The 23,381-nt window shown below is 43.4% G+C and overlaps 1 protein-coding gene across 3 annotated transcripts in view; it reads left to right on the top strand.

Annotated features, from left to right (window-relative positions):
• Positions 1-23,381, top strand: part of tjap1 (tight junction associated protein 1 (peripheral)) — a 305,890-nt gene that overhangs the window by 152,901 nt on the left and 129,608 nt on the right. For all 3 annotated transcript variants that reach the window (XM_078542797.1, XM_078542800.1, XM_078542799.1), the window contains one exon: positions 13,120-13,148. In XM_078542797.1, coding sequence (XP_078398923.1) covers positions 13,120-13,148 — 29 coding nt within the window. The remainder of the gene's footprint in view (positions 1-13,119; positions 13,149-23,381) is intronic.

Here is a 23,381-nt window from a genome sequence, read left to right as displayed (position 1 = left end):
GCTTTCTATTTATTATTCCAGCCAGAGGATGAAATAGAATATTATTATAACCTGGAGGCTGTTGAAAGATATAATCTGAGCAAACTATTTGCTCAGGAACTTTCTTAGGACCTAGTGCAGTAGGAACACCACAGAAGAAATGGGTATGGTTTTTCTATACACATAAGTGTAACTGACTGTAATGCGTGTGTGGCTCTTGGTATATATTTTAATTTAATTGAGGCTGCTAAAGACATATTTCAGGTTTGGCTGCATAACAAATCAATACTTATGGGATAGTGTTGACTCTCGATACAGACATGAGGGAGGAAGGAGTAGAGTGATCCAGGGGCAGGCTGGGAAGAGATTGGAGTGAGAGGAAACTTTTGTGAAGTATAAACACTGACATAATTGTATCGAATAGCCAATTTCCATGCTGTGGATTCTATGCAATGTCATTGAATTGAGCCAGGTCATGCCACTGAATCAATGATGTGCACAGCACAGAAGGCTATTCAGCCCATTGAGTCTGTAATCCAGTTAGTCCTACTCCTCCACTCTTTCCTCATCTTCCAGCAATATTTTCTCCTTCAACTATTTATCCAATTCCCTTTTTAGGAAAATTATTGAATCTTTATTCACCACCATATCGGGAGGAACTACTTAAAAAGTTCCTCCTTTTGTCGTCTCTGGTTCTTTTGCCTATCGCCTTATTTGTTTTTCATTCATTTATGGGATGTGGGTGTCACTAGCTAGGCCAGCATTTAGTGCCCACCCTAATTGCCCTTGAGAAGGTGGTGATGAGCCCCATTCAACCATTGCAGTCCATGTGGTGTAGGTACACCCACAGTGCTATGAGGGAGGGAGTTCCAGGACTTTGATTCAGCGACAGTGAAAGAACAGCAATATATTTCCAAGTCAGGAGGGTGAGTCGCTTGGAGGGGAACTTCCAAATGGTGGTGTTGCCATATATTTGCTGCCCTTGTTCTTCTAGATTGTAGAGGTTGCAAGTGTGGAAGTTGCTGATGAAAGAGCCTTGGTGAGTTGTTGCAGTGCACCTTGTCGATGGTACACACTGCTGCTACTGTGTATCGATGATGGAGGGAGTGAATGTTGAAGGTGGTGGATCGGGTGCCAACCAAGCGGCCTGCTTTGTTCTGGATGGTGTCGAGCTTCTTGAGTGTTGTTGGAACTGCACTCATCCAGGCAAGTGGGAGCATTCCATCACACTCCTGACTTGTGTCTTGTAAATGGTGGACAGGCTTTGGGGTTAGTGGTAACCCCCCAGGCTGTCTATAGTGTCAAGGGACAATGGTTAGATTCTCTCTTGTTGGAGATGGTCATAGCCTGACACTTGTGTGGCGCAAATGTTACTTGCCACTTGTCAGCCCAAGCCTTGATATTGTCCTGTTCTTGCTGCATTTGGACATGGACTGAAGAGTCGCGAATTGTTCTTAACTTTGTGAAATAACATGAACATCCCCACATCTGACCTTTTACAAACATACAAACTAAGAGCAGGAGTAGGCCACTCGGTCCTTTGAGCCTGCTCCGCCATTTAATAAGATCAGGGCTGATCTGACTGCAATCTTCCACTGACCCCTGATAACCTTTCACTCCCTAGTTTATCAAGAACATATCTAGCTCTGCCTTGAAAACATTCAAAGACTCTCTTCCTCAAAAGGCCGTGGAAGAAGAGTTCCAAAGACTCACGAACCTCAGAGAAAAAATTTCTTCTCATCTCTGTCTTAAATGGGCGGTCCCTTATTTTTAAACAATGATCCTAGATCTAGATTCTCCCACAAGAGGAAAGATCCTCTCCACATCCACTCTGTCAAGACCCCTCAGTTTCTTCTATTTTTCAACCATGATGGAAGGAAGCTCATTGATGAAGCAGCTGAAGATGGCTGGGCTTAGGGCACTACCCTGAGGAACCCCTGCAGTGATGTCCTGGAATTGAGATGACTGACTTCCAACCACCACAACCACCTTCCTTAGTGCTAGGTATGACTGCAACCAGTGGAGAGCTTTCCCCCTGCTTCCCATTGACTCTAGTTTTGCTCGGGCTCCTTGATGCCACACTAAGTCAAATGCTGCGTTAATGTCGAGGCCAGTCACTCTCACCTCACCTCTGGAGTTCAGCTCTTTTGTCCCATGTTTGAACCAAGGTTGTAATGAGGTCAGGAGCTGAGTGGCCCTGGCAGAACCCAAACTGTGAGCAGGTTATTGCTAAGCAAGTGCTGCTTGATAGCACTGTTGATGAGCCCTTCCACCGCTTTACTGATGGTTGAGAGTAGACTGATGGGGCAGTAATTGGCCGAGTTGAATTTGTCTTGCTTTTTGTGTACAGGACATACCTGGGCAATTTTCCACATAGCCGGGTAGATGCTAGTGTTGTAGCTGTACTCGTACAGCTTGGCTAGGAGCACAGCAAGTCCTGGAGCACAAGTCTTCAGTACTATTGCCAGGATATTTTCTGGGACCATAGCCTTTGTAGTACACAGTGCCTTCAGCCATTTCTTGACATCACATGGAATGAATCAAATTGGCTGAAGACTGGCATCTGTGATGTTGGGGACCTCTGGAGGAGGCTGAGATGAATCATTCGCTCGGCACTTCTGACTGACGACTGTTGCAAATGCTTCAGCCTTACCTTTTGCACTGATGTGTTGGGCTCCCCTATCATTGAGGTTGGGGATATTTGTGGAGCCGCCTCCTCCAGTGAGTTGTTTAATTGTCCAATAGCATTCACAGCTGGATGTGGCAGCACTGCAGAACTTAGATCGGATTCATTGGTTGTGGAATTGCTTAGCTCTGCTTATAACTTGGCTGCTTATGCTGTTTGGCATGCAAGTAGCCTTGTAGCTTCACGAGGTTGACACCTCATTTTTAGATATGCCTGGTGCTGCTCCTGGCATGCCCTCCTGCACTCTTCATTGAACCAGGATTGATCTCCTGGCTTGGTGGTAATGGTAGAGTGGGGGATATGCCGGGCCATGAGGCTACAGATTGTTGTTGTGTAGGCTGTTCCTACCATCTGGGTTCGGAGGTTTACTCTGGATATCAATGACCCAAAACTCGGGACTTCGCTCAAAACAACTGCACTTTATTGTTTGATTTCTGTTACAGTCAGTTCAATACTACTTATACTAGAGACTACTCACCCCATGCTTTGGTTGCTTGGTTTCCCTGAGAAACAGACAGGATTGGGTTGTTGATCCGTCCTTTTCCATTCTCTGTTTGGATAGCTGACCGGGCTATCCCCCTTCCTTGTCCGGCTGCAGCAATGGCCTCGAGCTTAATGAACCCCGTGCTTAAATAGGCCTCTGCTTCCCGCCCTGCCATATACACACTTTCTGATAGGTCCTTTCTCTGATAGCGACGGCCCATGATTGGCTCTTTTCTTTGATTGCGATGGTCCATGATTGGCTTCTTTCTCTGATAGCAACGGTCAATGGTTGGCTCATTTTCACCTGCGGCAGCCCTCCCTAGAGCAGGAAGCTACCGACAGCAAGTTTGGCCAATCTCCTCCTTGATCTGAAACAAAAACAAAAAATGCTGGAATAACTCTGCAGGTCTGACCGCATCTGTGGAAAGAAAGACAGAGTTAACATTTTGAATCCATATGACTCTTCTTTGCTCTCTCCACAGATGCTGTCAAAATACCTTTTGACCTTACTTTGAGTTTTCAGCAAACAACTTTACACGATATTTGTAATCAAAAAGGTCACAAACTGGGAAGCAAAAACAGCTGTTGCCTGGCTTTTAACCATTTATTGCCTGGCCTTTAACAAGTCACCTTCCTAATATTAGCACAAAACCATGAACACAGCATAAAGATTCTCTGTTAACTCATTTGTAGAAGTTAGCCAATGTTAGGTTTACAATTACAATTTAACATTATTTATAAGCTTAGCTTTTCACTGTATCCATAAAAAGCTTCCACAAAGTAATGACCCTGTTATTATATTCAAAATTCTGCTGCTACTGATGGCCCACATCGCCACATGGTTGTCATTGAGTTGAGCTCAATATTGAGTCGCTTGATCTGTGCAAAATCTATCCCATTTAGCCACACGACACAATGGAGAGTATCCTCAATGTGAAGACAGAACTTCACCTCCACAACGACTGTGTGGTGGTCACTCCTACCACCATAGGACAGTTACGGTGTCCCAACTGTTATGGATAGATGCATCTACGCCAGACAGGTTGGTGAGAAAGAAGTCAACTATGTTTTCCCCTCTTGTTGATTCCCTCACCACCTGCTACAGGCCCAGTCTAGTAGCTTTGTCCTTTGGGACTCAGCCTGCTTGATCAGTAGTGATGCTACTGAGCTACTCTTGGTGTTGGATATTGAAGTCCCCCACCCAGAGTACATTCTGCGCCCTTGCCACCCTCAGTGCTTCCTGCAAGTGGTGTTCAACATGGAGGAGCACTGATTTATTAGCTGAGGGAGGGCGGTACATGGTAATCAGCAGGAGGTTTCCTTGCCCATGTTTGACCTGATGCCATGAGACATCATGGGGTCCGGAGCCGATATTGTGGACTCCCAGGGCAACTCCCTCCCACTGTGCTGCCACATCTGCTGGGTCTGTCCTGGTGGTGGGACAGGACATACCCAGGGATGGTGATGGTGGTGTCTGGGGCATGATCTTTAAGGTATGATTCTGTGAGTATGACTATGTCAGGCTGTTGCTTGACTAGTCTGTGAGACAGCTCTCCCAATTTTGGCAAAAGCCCTCAGCTATTAGTAAGGAGGACTTTACAGGGTCGACAGGGCTCAGTTTGCCATTGTCATTTCAAGTTCCTACATCAATGCCTGGTGCTCTGTCTAGTTTCATTTCTAATTGACTTGTTTTTAGCAATTTGATACAACTGAGTGGCTTGCTAGGCCATTTCAGAGGGCATTTAAGTATCAACCAGCTTGCTGTGGATCTGGAGTCACATGTAGGGCAGACCGGATAAAGATGGCAGATTTCTTTCCTTAAAGGGACATTAGTGAACCAGATGGGGTTTTTACAACAATCAGCAGTGGTTTCATGGTCATCATTAGATTATCTTTTAATTCCAGATTTTTATTGAATTCAAACTTCACCATCTGTCATGCTGGGATTCGAACCCAGGTCCTGAGAGCATTACCCTGGGTCTCTGGATTACTAGTCCAGTGACAATACCACTGTCACCACCTCCCCTCCTCTAAGGCTCCTTGCTACCCTAGTCCTCAACTTGTATCTTTCTAGTTTCTTTGCCACTTCACTCATGCCCTCTGAGTTCATCATGTCCATGAGACCCACTCCCTCTCTCCCTTATAGGAACATGGCTGATCTGATTGCTGTCTGCCCCTACAACCCTTGACTCTCTTGCCTAATAAAAATCTGTCTAACTGTGATCCTTGAATGAATTCGAAGACCCAGATACTTTGATAAAAGCAAAATACTGCAGATGCTGGAAATCTGAAATAAAAGCAGAAAATGCTGGAAAAACTCAGCAGGTCTAACAGCATCTGTGGAGAGGAAAACAGATTTAACGTTTCGAGCCAGAGCTAAAGAGAAGTAGAAATGTGATCAAATTTATACTGTTTAAGGGGGGTGGAGCAGGTGAAGCTGGATAGAAGGCCAGAGATAGGTGGGGGCAAGGGAGAGATTGACAAAGATGTCATGAACAAAAGGGGAAAGGGGGTGTTAATGGTAGTGGTACAGGCTAAAGGAGGTGCTGATGGTGGCATTAAGGTAAGAAAGCAGAATGTGATAACAGCAGGACTAGGGTAAGCACTCTGTTCTTGAGTGCTATCTTTTAACCTCATTTCCCAGTTCACCTTAGCCAACTCTGCCTTCGTATTCTCATAGTTACCTTTATGTAAGTTTAAAATGCTAGTCATGGATCCACACTTCTCCATTTCAAACTGAACATGAAATTCTATTGTGTTATTATTGCTGTCATCCAGAGGCTGCTTTACCAACATATGAAAATACGAATTAGGAGCGGGAGTAAGCCACTTGGCCCCTCGAGTCTGCTCCGCTATTCAATAAGATCATGGGTGATCTGATTTAATCTCAACCCCACATTCCCGCCTACCCCCGATAGCCTTTCACCTCTTTGCTTATCAAGAATTTATCTAGCTCTGCCTCAAAATATATTTGAAGGCTCTGTTTCCACCGCCTTTTGAGGAAGAGTTCCAAAGACTCATGACCCTCTGAGTGAAAACATTTCTCCTCACCTCTGTCCTGAATGGACGACCCTTTATTTTTAAACTGTGGCCCCTAGTACTAAATTCCCCTACAAGAGGAAATATCCTCTCCACATCCACCCTGTCAATACAGCTCAGGATCTTGTATGTTTCAATCAAGCTGCCTCTTGCTCTTCTAAACTCCAGTGGATACAAGCCTAGCCTTTCATCATAGGACAACCTGCCCATTCCTGGTATTAGTTTAGTAAACCTTCTCTGAACTGCTAATGCATTTACTTCCTTCCTTAAATAAAGTGACGATACTGTACACAGTACTCTAGATGTGGTCCCACAAATGCCCTGTACAACTGAAGCATAACATCCCTACTTTTGTATTCAATTCCTCTCGCAATAAGTGATAACATTCTGTTAGCTTCCCTAATTACTTCCCTGCTATAACATCTCTAATAATAGCTTCTAACATTTTCCCTATGATAGATGTTAAGCTAACTGGCCTGTAGTTTCCTGCTTTCTGTCGTCCTCCCTTTTTGAATACAGGAGTTACATTTGCTATTTTCCAATCAAATGGAACCTTATCCGAATCTAGGGAATTTTGAAAAATTGAGACCAATGCACCAACTATCTCACTAGCCACTTGTTTTAAGACTCTAGGACGAAGTCCATCAGGACCCGAGCATTGTCAGCCCATAGCTCCAACAGTTTGCTCAGTACCACTTCCTTGGTGATTGTAATTCTCCTGAGTTCCTCCTTGCATTTCCTGAATTGCAGCTATTTCTGGGATTTTTTAAAAATTTGTTCATGGGTTCGGGCATCACTGGCTAGATCAGCATTTATTGCCCATCTCTAATTGCCCTTGTTCAGAGGGCATTTCAGAGTCAACCACATTGCTGTGGGTCTGGACTCACATGTAGGCCAGACCAGGTAAGTTGAGCAGATTTCCTTCCCTAAAGGACAATAGTGAACCAGATGGGTTTATATGACAGATTTTCATTGAATTCAAATTCTACCATCTGCTGTCTTCTGAATTACCAGTCCAGTGCCAATGTCACTATGCCACCGCCTCCTTTGTTACTTGCATCCTCTATAGTGAAGACCGATACAAAATACTGGTTCAATTCATCTGCCCTCCTTATTTTCCAATATCAGTTCCCCAGACTCACTTCCTCTTGGACCAACATTCACTTGGTTAACTCTTTTTAAAAATATCTATAGAAACTCTTAGTATCCATCTTTATATTTCTAGCTAGCTTTCTCTCATTCTCTAAAAGATTGGTAAGGAAAGAAAGATTAGTCATTTTTTGCTGTTTTTATATTCGGTCCAGTCATCTGACCTATCACCTGTCTTTGTGCTTTTTCTTTAAGTTTGATACTATCTTTAACTTTTTTAGTTAACCACAGATGGTGGGTCCTCCCCTTTTGAATCTTTCTTTCTCGTTGGAATGTATCTATTCGTCTATTCTGAAATACCGCCTTAACTGGCTGCCACTGCACCTCTATTGACCTCTCCCTTATCCTAATTTGTCAGTTCATTTTAGCTAGCTGTGCTTTCATGCCCTCATAATTGCCTTTATTTAAGTTTAAAATACTAGTCTTAGACCCACTCTTCTCTCCCTCAAACTGAATGTAAAATTCAATCAATCAGAATCACAGTGCAGAAGAGGCCCTTCGGCCCATCGAGTCTGCACTGACACGTGAGAAACACCTGACCTACCTACCTAATCCCGTTTACCAGCACTTGGCCCATAACCTTGAATGTTATGACGTGCCAAGCGCTCGTATTATAATCGCTGCTACCTTATGGCACCTTCGCTATGAGGTCATTAATTAATCCTATCTCATTGCACAACACTAGGTCTAGTATAGCCTGCTGTCTGTTTGGTGCTAGAACATGCTGTTCTAAGAAACTATCCTGAAAATCTTCTATGAATTCCTTATCTAGGCTACCTTTTCCCATCTGATTTTCCCAGTCTATATGCAGGTTAAAATCCCCTATGAATCTCGCCGTACCTCCAACAAACTCCCATTATTTCTTCTTTTATACCCCATCCCAGCACAGTGGGTACTGTTAGGAAGCCTCTGCACCACTCCCACAAGTGACTTCTTGCCTTAATCATTTCTCATCTCTTGCCAAACCATTTCTATATCCTGATTTCATGAACTTAGGCCATTCCCCTCTAATGTGCTAATACCATCAGAGCCACCCCTATCCCCTTTTCTAGCTTCCTATCCTTCCTAAATGTCCTGTACGCTTCAATATTCAGGTCCCAACCTATGTCACCCTGCAGCCATGTCTCTGTAATGGCTATCAGATCCTGCTTATTTATTTTTATTTGCACTATCAGTTTATCTGTTTTGTTTCGAATGCTATGTGCATTTCAGACACAGAGTTTTCAGTTTTGTCCTTTTATTATTTTTGGAACCTCTAGCCTTATCTGCTAATTTGCTCTTAGATTTGTGTTCCCTGACCTCTCTGTCCCTTCCTGCCACGGACTGTTTATCATTTCCCATATTGATACCTTTCTCTCTAGCCTTTTCTCTACTCTTTGATTTACCACATCTTCCCAGATTTGATCCCTTGCCCTTACTATTTAGTTTAAAACCCTCTCTACTGCCCTAGTTACGCAGCTCGCTAGTACACAGGTCCCAGGTTAAGGTGTATACCACCCCAGCAGTACAGCTTCCACTTTCCCCAGTACTGGTGCCAATGCCCCACAAACCGGAATCACTTCACCCACACCAGTCATTGAGCCACATACTCATCTCTCTAATTTCCTGTACCCTATGCCAATTTGCACATGGCTTAGGGAATAACCCAGAGGTTATAACCTTTGAGGTTCTGCTTTTTAATTTAGTGCCTAGCTCCTCATACTCTCTATGCAGAGCCTCTTTCCTAGTTCTACCTATATCATTGGTACCTACATGGACCAAGACAACTAGATTCTCCCCCTCCCACTGTAAGTTACTCTCCAGCCCTGAGCAAATGTCCTGAAACATGGCACTAGGCAGGCAACACAGCCGTCTAGACTCTCAACAGACGTCATAACCACGAGGTTATTGATTAATCCTGTCTCATTGCACATTACCAGGTCTAGGAGAGCTTGTTCCCTGGTACGTACTAGAAAATACTGCTCTGAGAAACTGTCCTGAAGACATACTATGAACCCATTTCCCAGGCCACCTTTGCCAATCTGATTTTCTCAATCTACATATAGACGTGAAGTTATTCCTGATTATTCTGGTACCTTTCTTCCTGTATGCTCTGTTCTAAAGTGTAACTACTGTTAGGGAGCCAATAAACTACTCACAAATTACTTCTTACCTTTACAATTTCTTATCTAAGAGTCATAGATTATAAAGCCATGATGGTAGCAAAGGAGGCCACTTAGCCCATCGACTTGTGCCGGCTCTCTGTGCAACAAAAGTCAGTCCCATTCCCCTGTTCTATCCCTGTAGCCCTGCAAGTTTATTTCCCTCAAGTGCCCATTCAATTTCCTTTTGAAATCTTTAATCAGTTCCACTTCCATCTCTCTCGTAAGTAGCAAGTTGCAGGTCATTACCACTGGACCCTATTCTCCCACGAACCTGGTGACTACCCAACTTCCCCTCCTAGTTTCCACCTTCTTTGACGTTAACAGTTCTTCCTCTTCAGGTGTTGTTCCTCTCTCCATCAAAACTGCCATCAATGCTTCTCCCCTCAAAAAAGACCAACTTTTGATCCAATGATCCACCCAAACTACCATCCTATCTCCAATCTCCCTTCCCTCTCCAAAGTCCTTGAATGCATTGTATCCTCTACACTTTTCCTGGAATTCTATGTTTGAATCCCTCCAAACAGGTTTCCACCCCTGCCGCAGAACTGAAAAGGCCCTTATCAAAATCACAAATGACGTGCAATGTGACTGTGACAAAGTTAAACTTGCCCTTCTCGTCCTCCTTGACCTTTCTGCAGCCTTTGACATGGTTAGTCACACCATGCTCCTCCAATGCCTCTCCACTGTTGCCCAGCTGGGTGGACTGCTCTCATCTTGTTCCATTTTTATTTATCTAACCGTAGATAGAAAGTTGCTTGCAATGGCTTCTCTTCTTGCCTCCACACATTTACCTTTGGTGTCCTACAACGTCCTAACCTTGACCCCCTCCCACTTCATATTTGTCATTTTTATGCTGCCGTTCAGTGATAGCACCTGAAACCACAGTGTTCATTTTCATGTGATGACACCCAGCTCAACCTCACCATGACCTCTCTCTCTCGAAGACTCCACTTTTGCTAAACTATCAGATTGCTTATCTGACATCAAGTACTAGATGAGCAGAAATGTCCTCCAATTTAATATTGCAAAGACTGAAGGCATTGTTTTCAACCCCCGTTCTCCCTAGCTACGGCCTCCCTCTGGTAACTGTCTAAGATTAAAGCAGTCTGTTCATAATCGTGGTATCATACTTGACCCCGATATGAACTTCCAACCACATATTCATTCCATCACTAATATTACCTGTTTGCACCTCATCACCTAACTCTGTCCCTGCCTCAACTCATCTGTTGCTGCATCTCTCATTTATGCCTTTGTCACCCCTAGACCCGACTATCCCAATGCACTCCAAGTTGGTGTCTCCCATTCTACCCCCTGTAAATGTGCATTCATCCAAAACCCTGCAGCCTGTGTCCTAACTCTCTCAAAGTCCAGTCCCCCTATTAGCCCTGTGCTTGATGACCCACATTGGCTCCCAGTCAAGGAAAATCTTGATTTTAAACTTCTCATCCATGTTTTCAAATCTTTCTGTGGTCTGATACCCCCTTCCTGTCTAATCTTCTTCAGCCTCACAGCCCTCAGAAATATCTGCCCTCATCAATTCTGGCCTCTATAACATCCCCGATTTCAATTGCTCCACCATTGGTTCAGTTGCCTAAGTCCTAAGCTCTGAAATTCCTCCCCCAAACCTCTCCAACTTTCTATCTTTCTTTCTTCCTTTCAGATATCCCTTAAAATAAGCCTACCTCTATGACCAGGCTTTTGGCCCAAATAATTGGGAGAGGTGGTGGCATAGTGGTAGTGTCACTGGACTAGCATTCCAGAGACCCAGGGTCATGCTCTGGGGACCTGAGTTCGAACCCCACTACGTCAAACGGTGAAATTTGAATTCAATAAAAGTCTGGAATTAAAAGTCTGATGATACCCACAAAACCATTGCCGATTGTCGTAAAAACCCATCTGGTTCACTAATGTCCTTTAGGGAAGGAAATCTGCCGTCCTTACTTGGTCTGGCCTTCATGTGACTCCAGACCCACAGCAATGTGATTGGCTCTTAAACATCCCCAAATGCCCTCTGAACAAGGGCATTTTGGGATGGGCAATAAATGCTGGCCTAGGCAGCGACACCCACATCCCATGAACAAATTTTTTTTCAAAAAATTGCCTCATGTGGTTTGGTGTCAAATGTTGCTTGATAATACTTATGTTTTATTACATTAAAGGTCCTATTACAAATACAATTTGTTGCGCCATTTAACATGTACTGATGCTCCTCATTCTTCTGACATCATCCAACAATTGTCTGCATTAAATTTCATCTGCCACCCATTCCATTAGCCTCTGTGTGTTTTGAAGTCTATTACTATCTTCCTCACTGTTTACAACACTCCAAGTTTCAAGTCATCTGCAAATTGTGAAATTGTGCCCTGTGCCTTCAGGTAATTAATGTATATCTCAAACAGTAGTGGTTCTAGAAAAAGTCACTTGACCTGTCTGCCTTGGAGATGAGTGGATCTGTTTAATCTGATTATAGGAATCGAGGTAAATAATCATTACTAATTCTGCCCACAATAACAACCAGTCAGCTTTCAAATATTGCACCAACCAGAACCAAATTGAGTTGCGCAGATGAAACTCTTTCGAGTTATCAACAGTCACAGATTGCAATTCTTTCGAGTACAATCACAGTTCTTGGTTTCCGGGAGTGGGACATGAACCCACAACCCTCTGATTCAAAGGCGAGGGTGCTATGAACAGACAGCTTTCTTCCTTGCAAGTTCTGCACTGATTTGACTGCATAATTGGTGTGGGTGTCTAGTCCAGACCAGTGAGTTCAAGTGATTTGGAGTTTTGTAATTGGTAATTGAACTCCTCTGTGCCAAATGTCTACATTCAGTTAAATCGTCTCACAGTCTCTGCCTGCATATTGTTCCAGTCAGAGTCCTCATTGTTGCCTGGCAACGAAATGCAGGACAGAAGAAGAACTTTAGCACCATTAATCAGTTGCTTTGACTAAAGGACTATAAAGCCGGATAACATGCTGTCTACCAGTTGGTGCAGCCAGCATTACAAGCTTGTTTGCTTTCCATTCTCCTCAATCAAATTGGAGTCAGAATGAACAAAGTGGGAGAGGAAGTCAGGCTCAGTCATTCAGCTAGCTTATCTTTTGGCAACAAACAGGAATATCACCCTGTACCAGAGGCACTGGTCCAGAGAAATCTGCCTTCAGAACCAGAGGCACTGGTCCAGAGGGATCAGCTTTTAGAACCAGAGGCACTGGTCGAGAGGGATCAGCCTTCAGAACCAGAGGCACTGGTGCAGAGGGATCAGCCTTCAGAACTAGAGGCACTGGTCCAGAGGGATCAGCCTTCAGAACCAGAGGCACTGGTCCAGAGGGATCAGCCTTCAGAACCAGAGGCACTGGTCCAGAGGGTTCAGCCTTCAGAACCAGAGGCACTGGTCCAGAGGGATCAGCCTTCAGAACCAGAGGCACTGGTCAAGAGGGATCAGCCTTCAGAACCAGAGGCACTGGTCAAGAGGGATCAGCCTGACTGTGGAATAATTACGAATGCAGAAACACATTATTTACTCGAGAATCCAAGAGAAACTGTTGTGGATTCCATTAAATAATTGGAACATTTATGTCAATCCTAGATGGGTGTAATTGTTCTAACTGTTACACCTCTGCTTTCTTAACAGGAATCTCTTTCCGATGGAGACAGGATCAAGTAAGTTATTTTCTGTTACGATATGAAGTGTTACAATTTCTTTGGAATGGTGCTGTCTGCATGATGAGTGTTTAAAAAAGTCTGAGATCTTCCACATATTCATATGCTATGGAATTACTGTCGGAAACAATCGTTTGTATTTGATTCTGAACTAGTTTTCTTTATTTTATGGTGAAGATATGATGCTCCTGTTTGATGCAGTTCATTAGTGTGTTAGTACGCTCGTTTCTTCCAAGTATGGTTGGGTCTGGCCATGCGGATGGGGTGGGGGGAGGGGTGGTATGGTGAGGTCGGGTCAGAGAGGGATAGGGTGGTGTGGGATGGGGCTAGGTTTGGGCCGGTCCTGGGAAGGGCGAGGGTACGGAGTCGCGTCAGGCCCAGATGGTTGGGTGGCAGCCCAACCCCAGGGGATACTGGGGGAGTCATGGGAGGGGTAGTTGCATGGGGATCGGAGGGTTAGGGGTAGTTGCATGGGGTGGGGTGGGGGGGTGGGGGCAGTGTGGTGGTGGGGTGAGGCGTGAGGAGGGTTAGGGGAGAGGGCCCGGGGGAGGTCAGTACAATAGTTACCCAGAAGTTAAGTGGTTTGCATTCTTCTAACTTTTTCTGGGTAACTATTACTCTAAGAGTATTACACCTGAAGTTTGCGATTTAAATCACATTTTCAGATGGCTCCCAGTGCAGGGCAATTGCCCAAAGGAAGTTCGAACTTCTCGGACAATTGCCGTGCAATCCTTACCTGGCGACTTGCCGGGGGTGTTGGTTCCCAAACACATCTTTGGCGTACACCTCAGGTGCACTGCCCTGGAGCGGGGAAGTTATAACCCAATAAAAACAACCTTGGAAATCTGAAATAAATTCAGAAAGTGCTGGAAATGCTCAGCAGGTATTGCTGCATCTGTGGATAGAATCAGAGTTCATGTTTCAAGCCTGTTGACTGTTCTGATGAGAGGTCATCAACCTGAATTGCTAACTTTGATTCTTTCTGCACAGATGCTGCCTTTGCTGCTGAGTGTTTCTAACATTTTCTGTTTTCTATTAGTAACAGCGCCTTGGATTTAAAGTACATCTTTAATATAGGGAACGATCTTGAGGGACTTCACAGGAGCATAATCACACACAAATCGACATCGGAAGCTGAAAAGGGATCTGGTTCAAATGGATTGGAATCAAAAATAAGCATGTAAAATAGTAAAAGAGCAATGCGAGACCTTTAAAGGAGAGATAATTCAGGAGTAGATTAGACGAGAAGGAAAGGAGGGCATGCAGAGCTGGAGGTCTGTGGATGACCCGAGATATAAAGAGTAAAATAAAAGAGAAAAAGTCAGCTGATGATAAATGTCAGGTTCATAAAGAGAAGCAAGTTGATTAAAGGAGGTACGCGGAGAACTGCAAAAGGAAATAAGATGGTCAAAGAGGATTTGAGAATAGATTCTTGATAAAAGTAAATCCAAAAGTCTTTTATAAAAATGAATAGTAAAAGGGGAGTAAAATCAAATGTGATGGCGATTAGTTAGGAAAAAATCTTCCTGTGAAAGACTGAGGTCCGAAATGAGTAACTTGAATCTGTCTTCACTGAAGACGATGCAGTTAATGTCAGAGTAATGGAGGAGAGGCAGAGAAATTAGAAGGCTGGCAGTTGAGCAACAGATGCTGACTTTGCCAGCAACACCCCCATACAAGGAAAGAGAACAATAGCATTCAAAAGTAGAAAGTTTACCGGGTCTGGATAAAAATGAAAAGCAGGGATTGCAGAGGATCGAGCCACAATATCATTCTCAAGAACAGTTAAGGAAAGGTGCTGGCCTTGCCAGCAACACACTCATCCCCATGACAAGTGAAAGAAATCTGATAATCCTCATGTGATATGCGAGTGATCTCAGAGGACTGGAGGTTTGCAAACTGTGCGTTTTAAAAAAGTGGAGAGATAAACCTGGTAACTACAGGTCAATCAACCTGATATTGGTGAAACAGGAAGGAGATGAACTGGTAACCACAGGTCAGTCAGTCAGTTCAGTCAGTCTGATATTGATGATAAAAGAGGGAGATAAACTTGGTAACTATGGGTCAGTCAGTCAGTCTGATATTGGTGAACGAGGAGAGAGGTAAAAGCAAAAAACTGCGGATGCTGGAAATCCAGAACAAAAATAAAAATACCTGGAAAAAGTCAGCAGGTCTGACAGCATCTGCGGCGAGGAAAACAGTTAACGTTTCTAGTCCGTATGACTCTTTGACAGAACAGGTAACTCTGGTAATACTGGTCAGTCAGTCTGATATTGGTGAAAGGGGAGAGAGCTAAACCTGGTAACTATAGGTCAGTTAGCCTGATATTGGTGATAGACGAGAAAGATAAACTAGGTAACTGCAGGTGAGTCAGTCAATCTGATATTGGTGGAGGAGGAGACAGACAAACCTGGTAACTACCGGTCAGTCAGACTAACATTGGCAAAGAAGAGATCGATAAACTTGGTGACTATAGATCGATCAATCAGTCTGATATTGTTAAAATAGGAGAGAGAAAAAGTTGGTAACTGCAGGTCAGTCAGCCTGATATTGGTGAAAGAGAAGAAAGATAAAAACAAAAAGCCATAAGTTACTGCAGATACTGGAAATCCAAAACAAAAACAGAATTACCTGGAAAAACTCAGCAGGTCTGGCAGCATCGGTGGAGAAGAAATCAGTTAACGTTTCGAGTCCTCACAACCCTTTGAAGGGTCGTGAGGACTCGAAACGTTAACTGATTTCTTCTCCACCGATGCTGCCAGACCTGCTGAGTTTTTCCAGGTAATTCTGTTTTTGTTGAGAAGAAAGATAAGCCTGGTAACTACAGGTCAGTCATTCTTATATTGGTGATAGAGGAGAGAGACAAACCTGGTAACTACAGGCCAGTCAGCCTGATATTGGTGAAAGAGGAGAAAGGTGGTAAACTTGGTAACTACAGGTCTGTCAGTTTGACCTTGGTGAAAGAGGAGAGAGATAAACCTGGTAACTATGGATCATTCAGTCTGATGTTAGTGAAAGAGAGAGAGATAAACGTACAACTAAATTCATTCAGTCTGATGATGGTGAAATAGGAGAGAGATAAAGCTGCTACCTCAGATCAGTCAGTCAGCCTGAAATTGGTGAAAGAGGAGAGAGATAAACCTGCTAACTACAGGGCAGTCAGTCAGTCTGATATTGGTGATGAAGTAGAGAGATAAACCTGCTAACTACAGGTCAATAAGTCTGATATTGGTGAAAGAGGAAGGAGATAAACCTGGTAACTATAGGTCAGTCAGTCAGTCTAATATTGATGATAAAGGAGGGAGATAAACCTGGTAACTACAGGTCAGTCAGCCTCATATTGGTGAAAGAGGAAGGAACTAAACCTGGTACCTACAGGTCAGTCAGTCTGATATTGGTGATAGAGGAGGGAGGTAAACCTGGTAACTACAAGTCAGTCAGTCTGATATTGGTAAAAGAGGAAGGAGATGAACCTGGGAACTATGGATCATTCAGTCTGATGTTGGTGAAAGAGAGAGAGATAAACGCTCTAACTAAAGTCAGTCAGCCTGGTATTGGTGATGGAGGAGAGAGATAAAAATGGTAACTGGACGTGAGTCAATCTGATATTGGTGATAGAGGATAGAGAGATAAACCTGGTAACTGCAGGTCCATAAGTCTGATATTGGTGATAGAGGAGGGAGATAAGCCTGTTAATGACAGGTCAGTCAGTCTGATATTTGTAAAAGAGGAGAGAGATAAACCTGGTAACTATAGGTCAGTTACATTTGATATTGGTCCTAGACGAGAGAGATAAACGAGGTAAATGCAGATCAGTCAATCAGTCTGATATTGGTGATAGAGGAGAGAGATAAACCTGGTAACTATGGGTCAGTCAGTTTGATATTGGTGATGGACAAGAGAGATAAACGTGGTAACTACAGGTCAGTCAGTCAGTCTAATATTGATGATAAAGGAGGGAGCTAAACCTGGCTACCTACAGGTCAGTCAGTCTGAAATTGGCGAAGAGGAAGAAAATAAACCTGGGAACGATGGATCTTTCAGTCTGATGTTGGTGAAAGAGAGAGAGATAAACGTCAGACTAACTAAAGTCAGTCAGTCTGATATTGATGATGGAGGAGGGAGGTAAATGTGCCAACTACAGGTAAGTCAGTCTGATATTGGTGAAGGAGGAGATAAAAATGGTAACTTGGTCAGTCAGTCTGATATTTGTGAAAGAGGAGAGAGAGAAATCTGGTAACTATAGGTCAGTTACATCTGATATTGGTCATAGACGAGAGAGATAAACGAGGTAAATGCAAATCGGTCAATTAGTCTGATATTGGTGATAGAAGAAAGAGAGAAACCTGCGAACTACAGGTCAGACAGCCTGATAGTGAAAGAGGAGAGAGGTCAATCTGCTAACTTCAGGGCAGTCCATCAATCTAATATTGGTGAAGGAGGAGATAGGTAAACTTGGTAACTACAGGTCAGTCAGTCTGATATTAGTGAAGGAGGAAGGAGATAAATCTGGTAACTACCGATCTGTCTGCCTGATAGTGGTGATAGACGAAAGAGATAAATCTGGTAAGTGCAGGTCAGTCAGTCAATCAGATATTAGTGAAGAGGGAGACAGACAAACCTGGAAAATACTGGTCAGTCTGTCTTATAGCAGTGAAACAGGAGAGAGATCAACCTGTTAACTTCAGGTCAGCCATTCTGATATTGGTGAAATAGGGGAGAGATAAAGCTGGTACCTACGGATCAGTCAGTCAGTCTGATATTAGTGACAGAAGAGATAAACCTAGTAACTACAGGTCAGTCAGTCTGATATTGGTTATGGAGGAGAGAGAGAAACCTGTTAACAACAGGTCAGTCAGTCTGAAATTAGTGAAAGAGGAGAGAGATAAACCTGCTCACTGCAGGTCAGTTAGTCTTATATTGGGGATGGAGGAGCATAATAAACCTGGTAACTATAAGTCAGTCAGTTTGATTTTGGTGATGGAGGAGAGAGAAAAATCTGTAAGCTACAGGCCAGTCAGTTTGCTATTGGTGAAAGAGGAAGGAGATAAACATGGTAACTATAGGTCAATTACGTCAGGTATTGGTGATAGACGAGAAAGATAAACCAGGTAACTGCAGGTGAGTCAATCAATCTGATATTGGTGAAGGAGGAGACTGACAAACCTGGTAACTACCGGTCAGTCAGTCTGATAGCAGTGAAAGAGGAGAGAGACCAACCTGCTAACTACAGGTCAGCCAATGTACCTGATATTGGCGAAGGAGGAGATAGATAAACTTGGCAACTACTGGTCAGTCAGTCTGACATTTGTGAAAGAGGAGAGAGATAAGGTTGGTAACTACAGGTCAGTCATTCTTATATTGGTGACAGAGGAGGGAGATGAACCTGGTAACTATAGGTCAGTCTGTCTGAGATTGCTAATGGAGGAGCGGGGTAAACCTTGATAACCATAGGTCAGTCAGTCAGTCCGATATTGATGATGGAGGAGAGAGATAAACCTGGTAACGACAGGTTTGTCAGTCTGATATTGGTGATGGAGGAGAGAGATAAACCTGCCAACTACTGGTCTGTCCGTGTGACTTTGGTGATAGACGAGAGTGATAAACCTGGTAACTACAGGTCAGTCAGTCAGTCTGATATTGGTGAAAGAGGAGATAGATGACCCTGGCAACCACACGTAAGTCAGTCTGATAATGGTAATAGAAACTAGGAGCAGGAGTAGGTCATTCGGCCCTTCGAGCCTGCTCCGCCATTCATTATGATCATGGCTGATCATCCAACTCAATAGCCTGCTCCCGCTTTCTCCCCATACTCTTTGATCCCCTTCACCCCAAAATAAGACTGAAAAACCTACTAACTGTAGGTCACTTATATTTGATATTGGTGATAGACGAGAGAGATAAACCAGGTAACTGCAGGTGAGTCAGTCAATCTGATATTGGTGGTGGAGGAGACAGACAAACCTGGTAATTACCAGTCAGTCAGACTTGCATTGGCGAAGAAGAGATCGATAAACTTGGTGACTATGGATCAATCAGTCAGTCTGATATTGTTGAAATAGGAGAGAGAAAAAGCTGGTAACTGCAGGTCTGTCAGCCTGATATTGGTGAAGGAGGAGGGAGATAAACCTGCTAACTACTGGGCATTCAGCCTGATATTGGTGAAGGAGGAGGGAGATAAATCTGATAACTACCGGTCAGTCAGTCCTATAGCAGTGAAAGAGGAGAGAGATGAACCTGGTAACTTCAGGTCAGCCATTCTGATATTAGTGATAGAGGAGAGAGATAAACCTGCTAACTCCAGATCAGTCAGTCAGTCTGATATTAGTGAAAGAGGAGAGATGAACCTGGTAAATTTAGTCTAGTCCGTCTAATATTGATGATAAAGGAGGGAGATGAACCTGGTAACTACAGGTCCGTCATTCTGATATTGGTGAAGAAGGAGAGATAAGCCTGGTAACTACAGGTCAGTTCGTCTGATATTGGTGATAAAGGAGGGAGATAAACCTGGTAACTACAGGTTAGTCAGTCTGATATTGGTGAAAGAGGAGAGAGATAAACCACCTAACTACACGTCAATCAGCCTGATGCTGGTTTGAAACTTTCAGAGACCATAATGCCAGTTAAAATAATTGGCGCTTGGACAAATATGGGTGTAGAAAAGGAAGCAAGCAAACATTTAAGAGCAGATCATGTTTGACAAACCCATTAGACAAGAACATATGTTGGCCATTCTCCCAATGAGCCTGCTCTCCCATTCACTTGGATCGTGGCTGGTCTGACTGGAGATTTAACTCTCCTGACTGCACTCTATACCTTTAACTCCCTTGGTGATCGGAAATCTGTCTAACTCACCCTTGCATATATTTACTGAATCCGCCTTTACTATTCTCTATGGAAGAGAATTCCAAACAGCAACAACCCGCTGAGAGAAGAAATTCATCCTCATCTCAGTCTTTCATGGGGGACCCCCTACTTATACACTGTTTAAGGGGAATCATCCTCTCCGCATCTATCCTGTCAAAATTTTTCAAAAAGATCACCGTACTCCAATGCGCACTGGCCCAACCTGCATAACCTTTCCTTGTAAGACAACCCCTGCAACCCAGGATGCAGTCCAGTGAACCTTCTCTGAACTGCTGGTCTAAGTATATCCCTGTTTCAAAACTGAGACCAAAGCTAATTGAGTTCTTTTAAGTAGTGATGAGGAGTGACTAGGGTATTGCACTTTATATGCATATAGACCTTGAAGTGGAGTTTGATAAAGCTAACATGCCTAAAATAGGCATGTTAGCAAAATTGAAGCCAGTGGAATTAAAAGTATGGTGGCAGTGTGATACAAAATTGTTTAAGCACCAGAAACAGTAATGGTGAATGGTCATTTTTCTGACTGGAGGGAAGTGTGCAGTGTTGTTTCCCAATAGTTTTGGGACCACTACTCTTTTTGTGACCTGTACTTGGGTATAAAACATATAAACACATGAATTAGGAGCAGAAGTAGCTGTTGGACCCATCGACCTTGCTCTACCATTCAATAAGATCATAGCTGCTCTGATTGTGGCCTCAGCTTCATTTTCCATCTACCCCCAATAACCTTTGACTCCCTTGTTAGCCAAGAATCTAACTTCCTCTGCCTTAAAAATATTCAATGACCTTGACTGCGCTGCTCTCTGGGGAAGAGAGTTCCAAAGACTGAAGACCCTCTGAGAGAAAAAGTTTCTTTGTGGTACAGCTTTCAGGTTTGAAAGATGCTTTGAAGGAGGCTTTGTGAATTGCATCTGGTTTATGGCAAAAATGTAAGGGTTGATTTAACAGTTTATGATCTCTTTCATGTCTTAGGGTCATTATCTTTGTCCCTTTGCGGATTCCTTATGTCCTCTTCACAACTTACTTTCCTACCTATCTTTGTGACATCAGCAAATTCAGCAACCATACATTCGGCCCCATCATTGTAAATAGTTGAGGCCCCAGCACAGATCCCTGTGGCATTCCACTCCTTGCATTGTCACAGGGCACAGCAAAGTAAGCAATGAGGACGTTAGTAACAGATTGCAGAACAATATGGACATTCTGGTGAAGTGTGCAGACATAAAGCAAATGAAATATAACATCAAGAAGTATGTTGATTTATTTGGATAGGAAGAAGGAAGAGAGAAATTATAAGCTAAATGTGACAATCTTAAAGTGGTTGCAGAGACCTGGAAGTGTGTGTACTTGACTGGACAAGTTGAACCGACTCTTTTTTTAAAAATAGGGTCCTTGGCTTTATTGAACACAAAAGCAAGGAAGTTATGCCAAGCCTTTTAAGTCATCAGTTAGGCCCCAGCTGGAATATTGGTGGCCATCCTGGAGAGCACACTTTAGGGATGTTGGTGAGGCCTTCAAGAAAGTATAGAGGAGATTAATTTCAATGACAGCAGAAATGAAAGATCGCGATATTGCGGAATGACTAGAGAAACTGAGGTTGTTTCCCTTCGAAAGAGACAATTGGGGGGAATTGATAACATGAGTTGTTTTAATGGAATATGAAAGGAGAAAGTGTTTCCATTGGTAGAAGGGTCAAAACCAGAGGACAGAGATTTCAGGTAATTGGCAGAGATGACACTGGCGACAGTGTCACCACACTGATTGCAGGCATTGAAGAGCCACCATCACCTACAGGGAAACTAGTGATGGCAGCACATGCCTGCAATGTCTTGACATGGGAATGAATTTTTTAAAAGTCTTTCTAACATCCTGAATCCAGTGCAATTTTGTACTATCAGCACACCTAGTAATGACTATTTGTGCTCAATTTTCATCAGCAAACATATACAGGAGGAGTAATAAAAACAGAAAATGCTGGAAAATCTCAGCGGGTCTGACAGCATCTGTGGAGAGAGAAACAAAGTTAACATTCTGTGTCTGTATGACCCTCCTTCAGAGCTAAAATAGAAATTCTTCTATTTTAGCTCTGAAGAAGGGTCATACAGACTTGAAGCTTTAACTTTGTTTCTCTCTCCACAGATGCTGCCAGACCTGAAATTTTCACAGAATCTTAACAGCACAGACTTAGGCCGTTCGGCCCATCATGCCTGCACCGACTCTCCAAATGAGCATTATGACCTAGTGCCATTGCCCTGCCTTTTCCCCATACCCCTGCACATTATTTATATTCAAAAGATCATCTAATCCCCTCTTGAATGCCTTGACTGAACCTGCCTCCACCACACTTCCAGGCAGTACATTCCAGACCCAAACCACTCATCGTATGAAAAAGTTTTTTCTCACGTCACACTTGCTCCTTTTGCAAATCACTTTAAATCTATGCCCTCTTGTTCTTGATCCTTTTATGAGTGGAACAGCTTCTCCCTATCTACTCTATCCAGCCTCCTCATGATTTTGAACATATCTATCAAATCTCCTCTCAGCTGCATTCTCTCCCAGCCGCTCCAATCTGTCCTCATAGCTGAAATTTCTCATCCCTGGAACCATTCTTGTAAACCTCTTCACTCTCTCCAATGTGTTCACATCCTTCCTATAATATGGTGCCCAGAACTGTACACAATATTCCAGCTGAGATATAATGAGTGTCTTATATAAATTCAGCATAATCTCCCTGCTCTTGTACTCTATGCCCCTATTAATAAAGCCTAGGATACTATATGCTTTATTAACTACTCTCTCCACCTGTCCTGCCACCTTCAATGATCTATGCACATATACACCCAAGTCTTTCTGCTCCTGTATCCCCTTCAAAACTCCACCCCTTATTTTATATTGTCTGTCCATGTTCTTCCTACCAAAATGCATCACCTCACATTTCTCCACATTGAACTTCATCTGCCACCTATCTGCCCACTCCACCAACTTGTCTATGTCCTCTTGAAGTTCCACACCATCCTCCTTGCAGTTTACAACACTCCCAAGCTTTGTATCATCTGCCAACTTTGAAATTGTCCCCTTAGCACCAAGATCTAGATCATTAATATATATCAGGAAAAGCAAGGGTCCCAATACCGTCCCCTGGGGAACTCCACTACAAACCTTCCTCCTGTCTGAAAAATATCCATTGACCATTGCTCTCTGCTTCCTATTTTTCAGCCAATTTTGTATCCATGTTGCTACTGTCCCTTTTATTCCATGAGCAATAACTTTTCTCAAGTCGGTTGTGTGACACTTGTGTCAAATGCCTTTTGAAAGTCCATGTACACCACATCAACAGCATTACCCTCATCAACCTTTTCTGTTACC

The sequence above is a fragment of the Cetorhinus maximus genome, chromosome 5 (assembly GCF_964194155.1).
Source record: "Cetorhinus maximus chromosome 5, sCetMax3.hap1.1, whole genome shotgun sequence".
NCBI lineage: Eukaryota > Metazoa > Chordata > Chondrichthyes > Lamniformes > Cetorhinidae > Cetorhinus > Cetorhinus maximus.
This window is presented reverse-complemented; position numbering and strand designations above follow the sequence as displayed.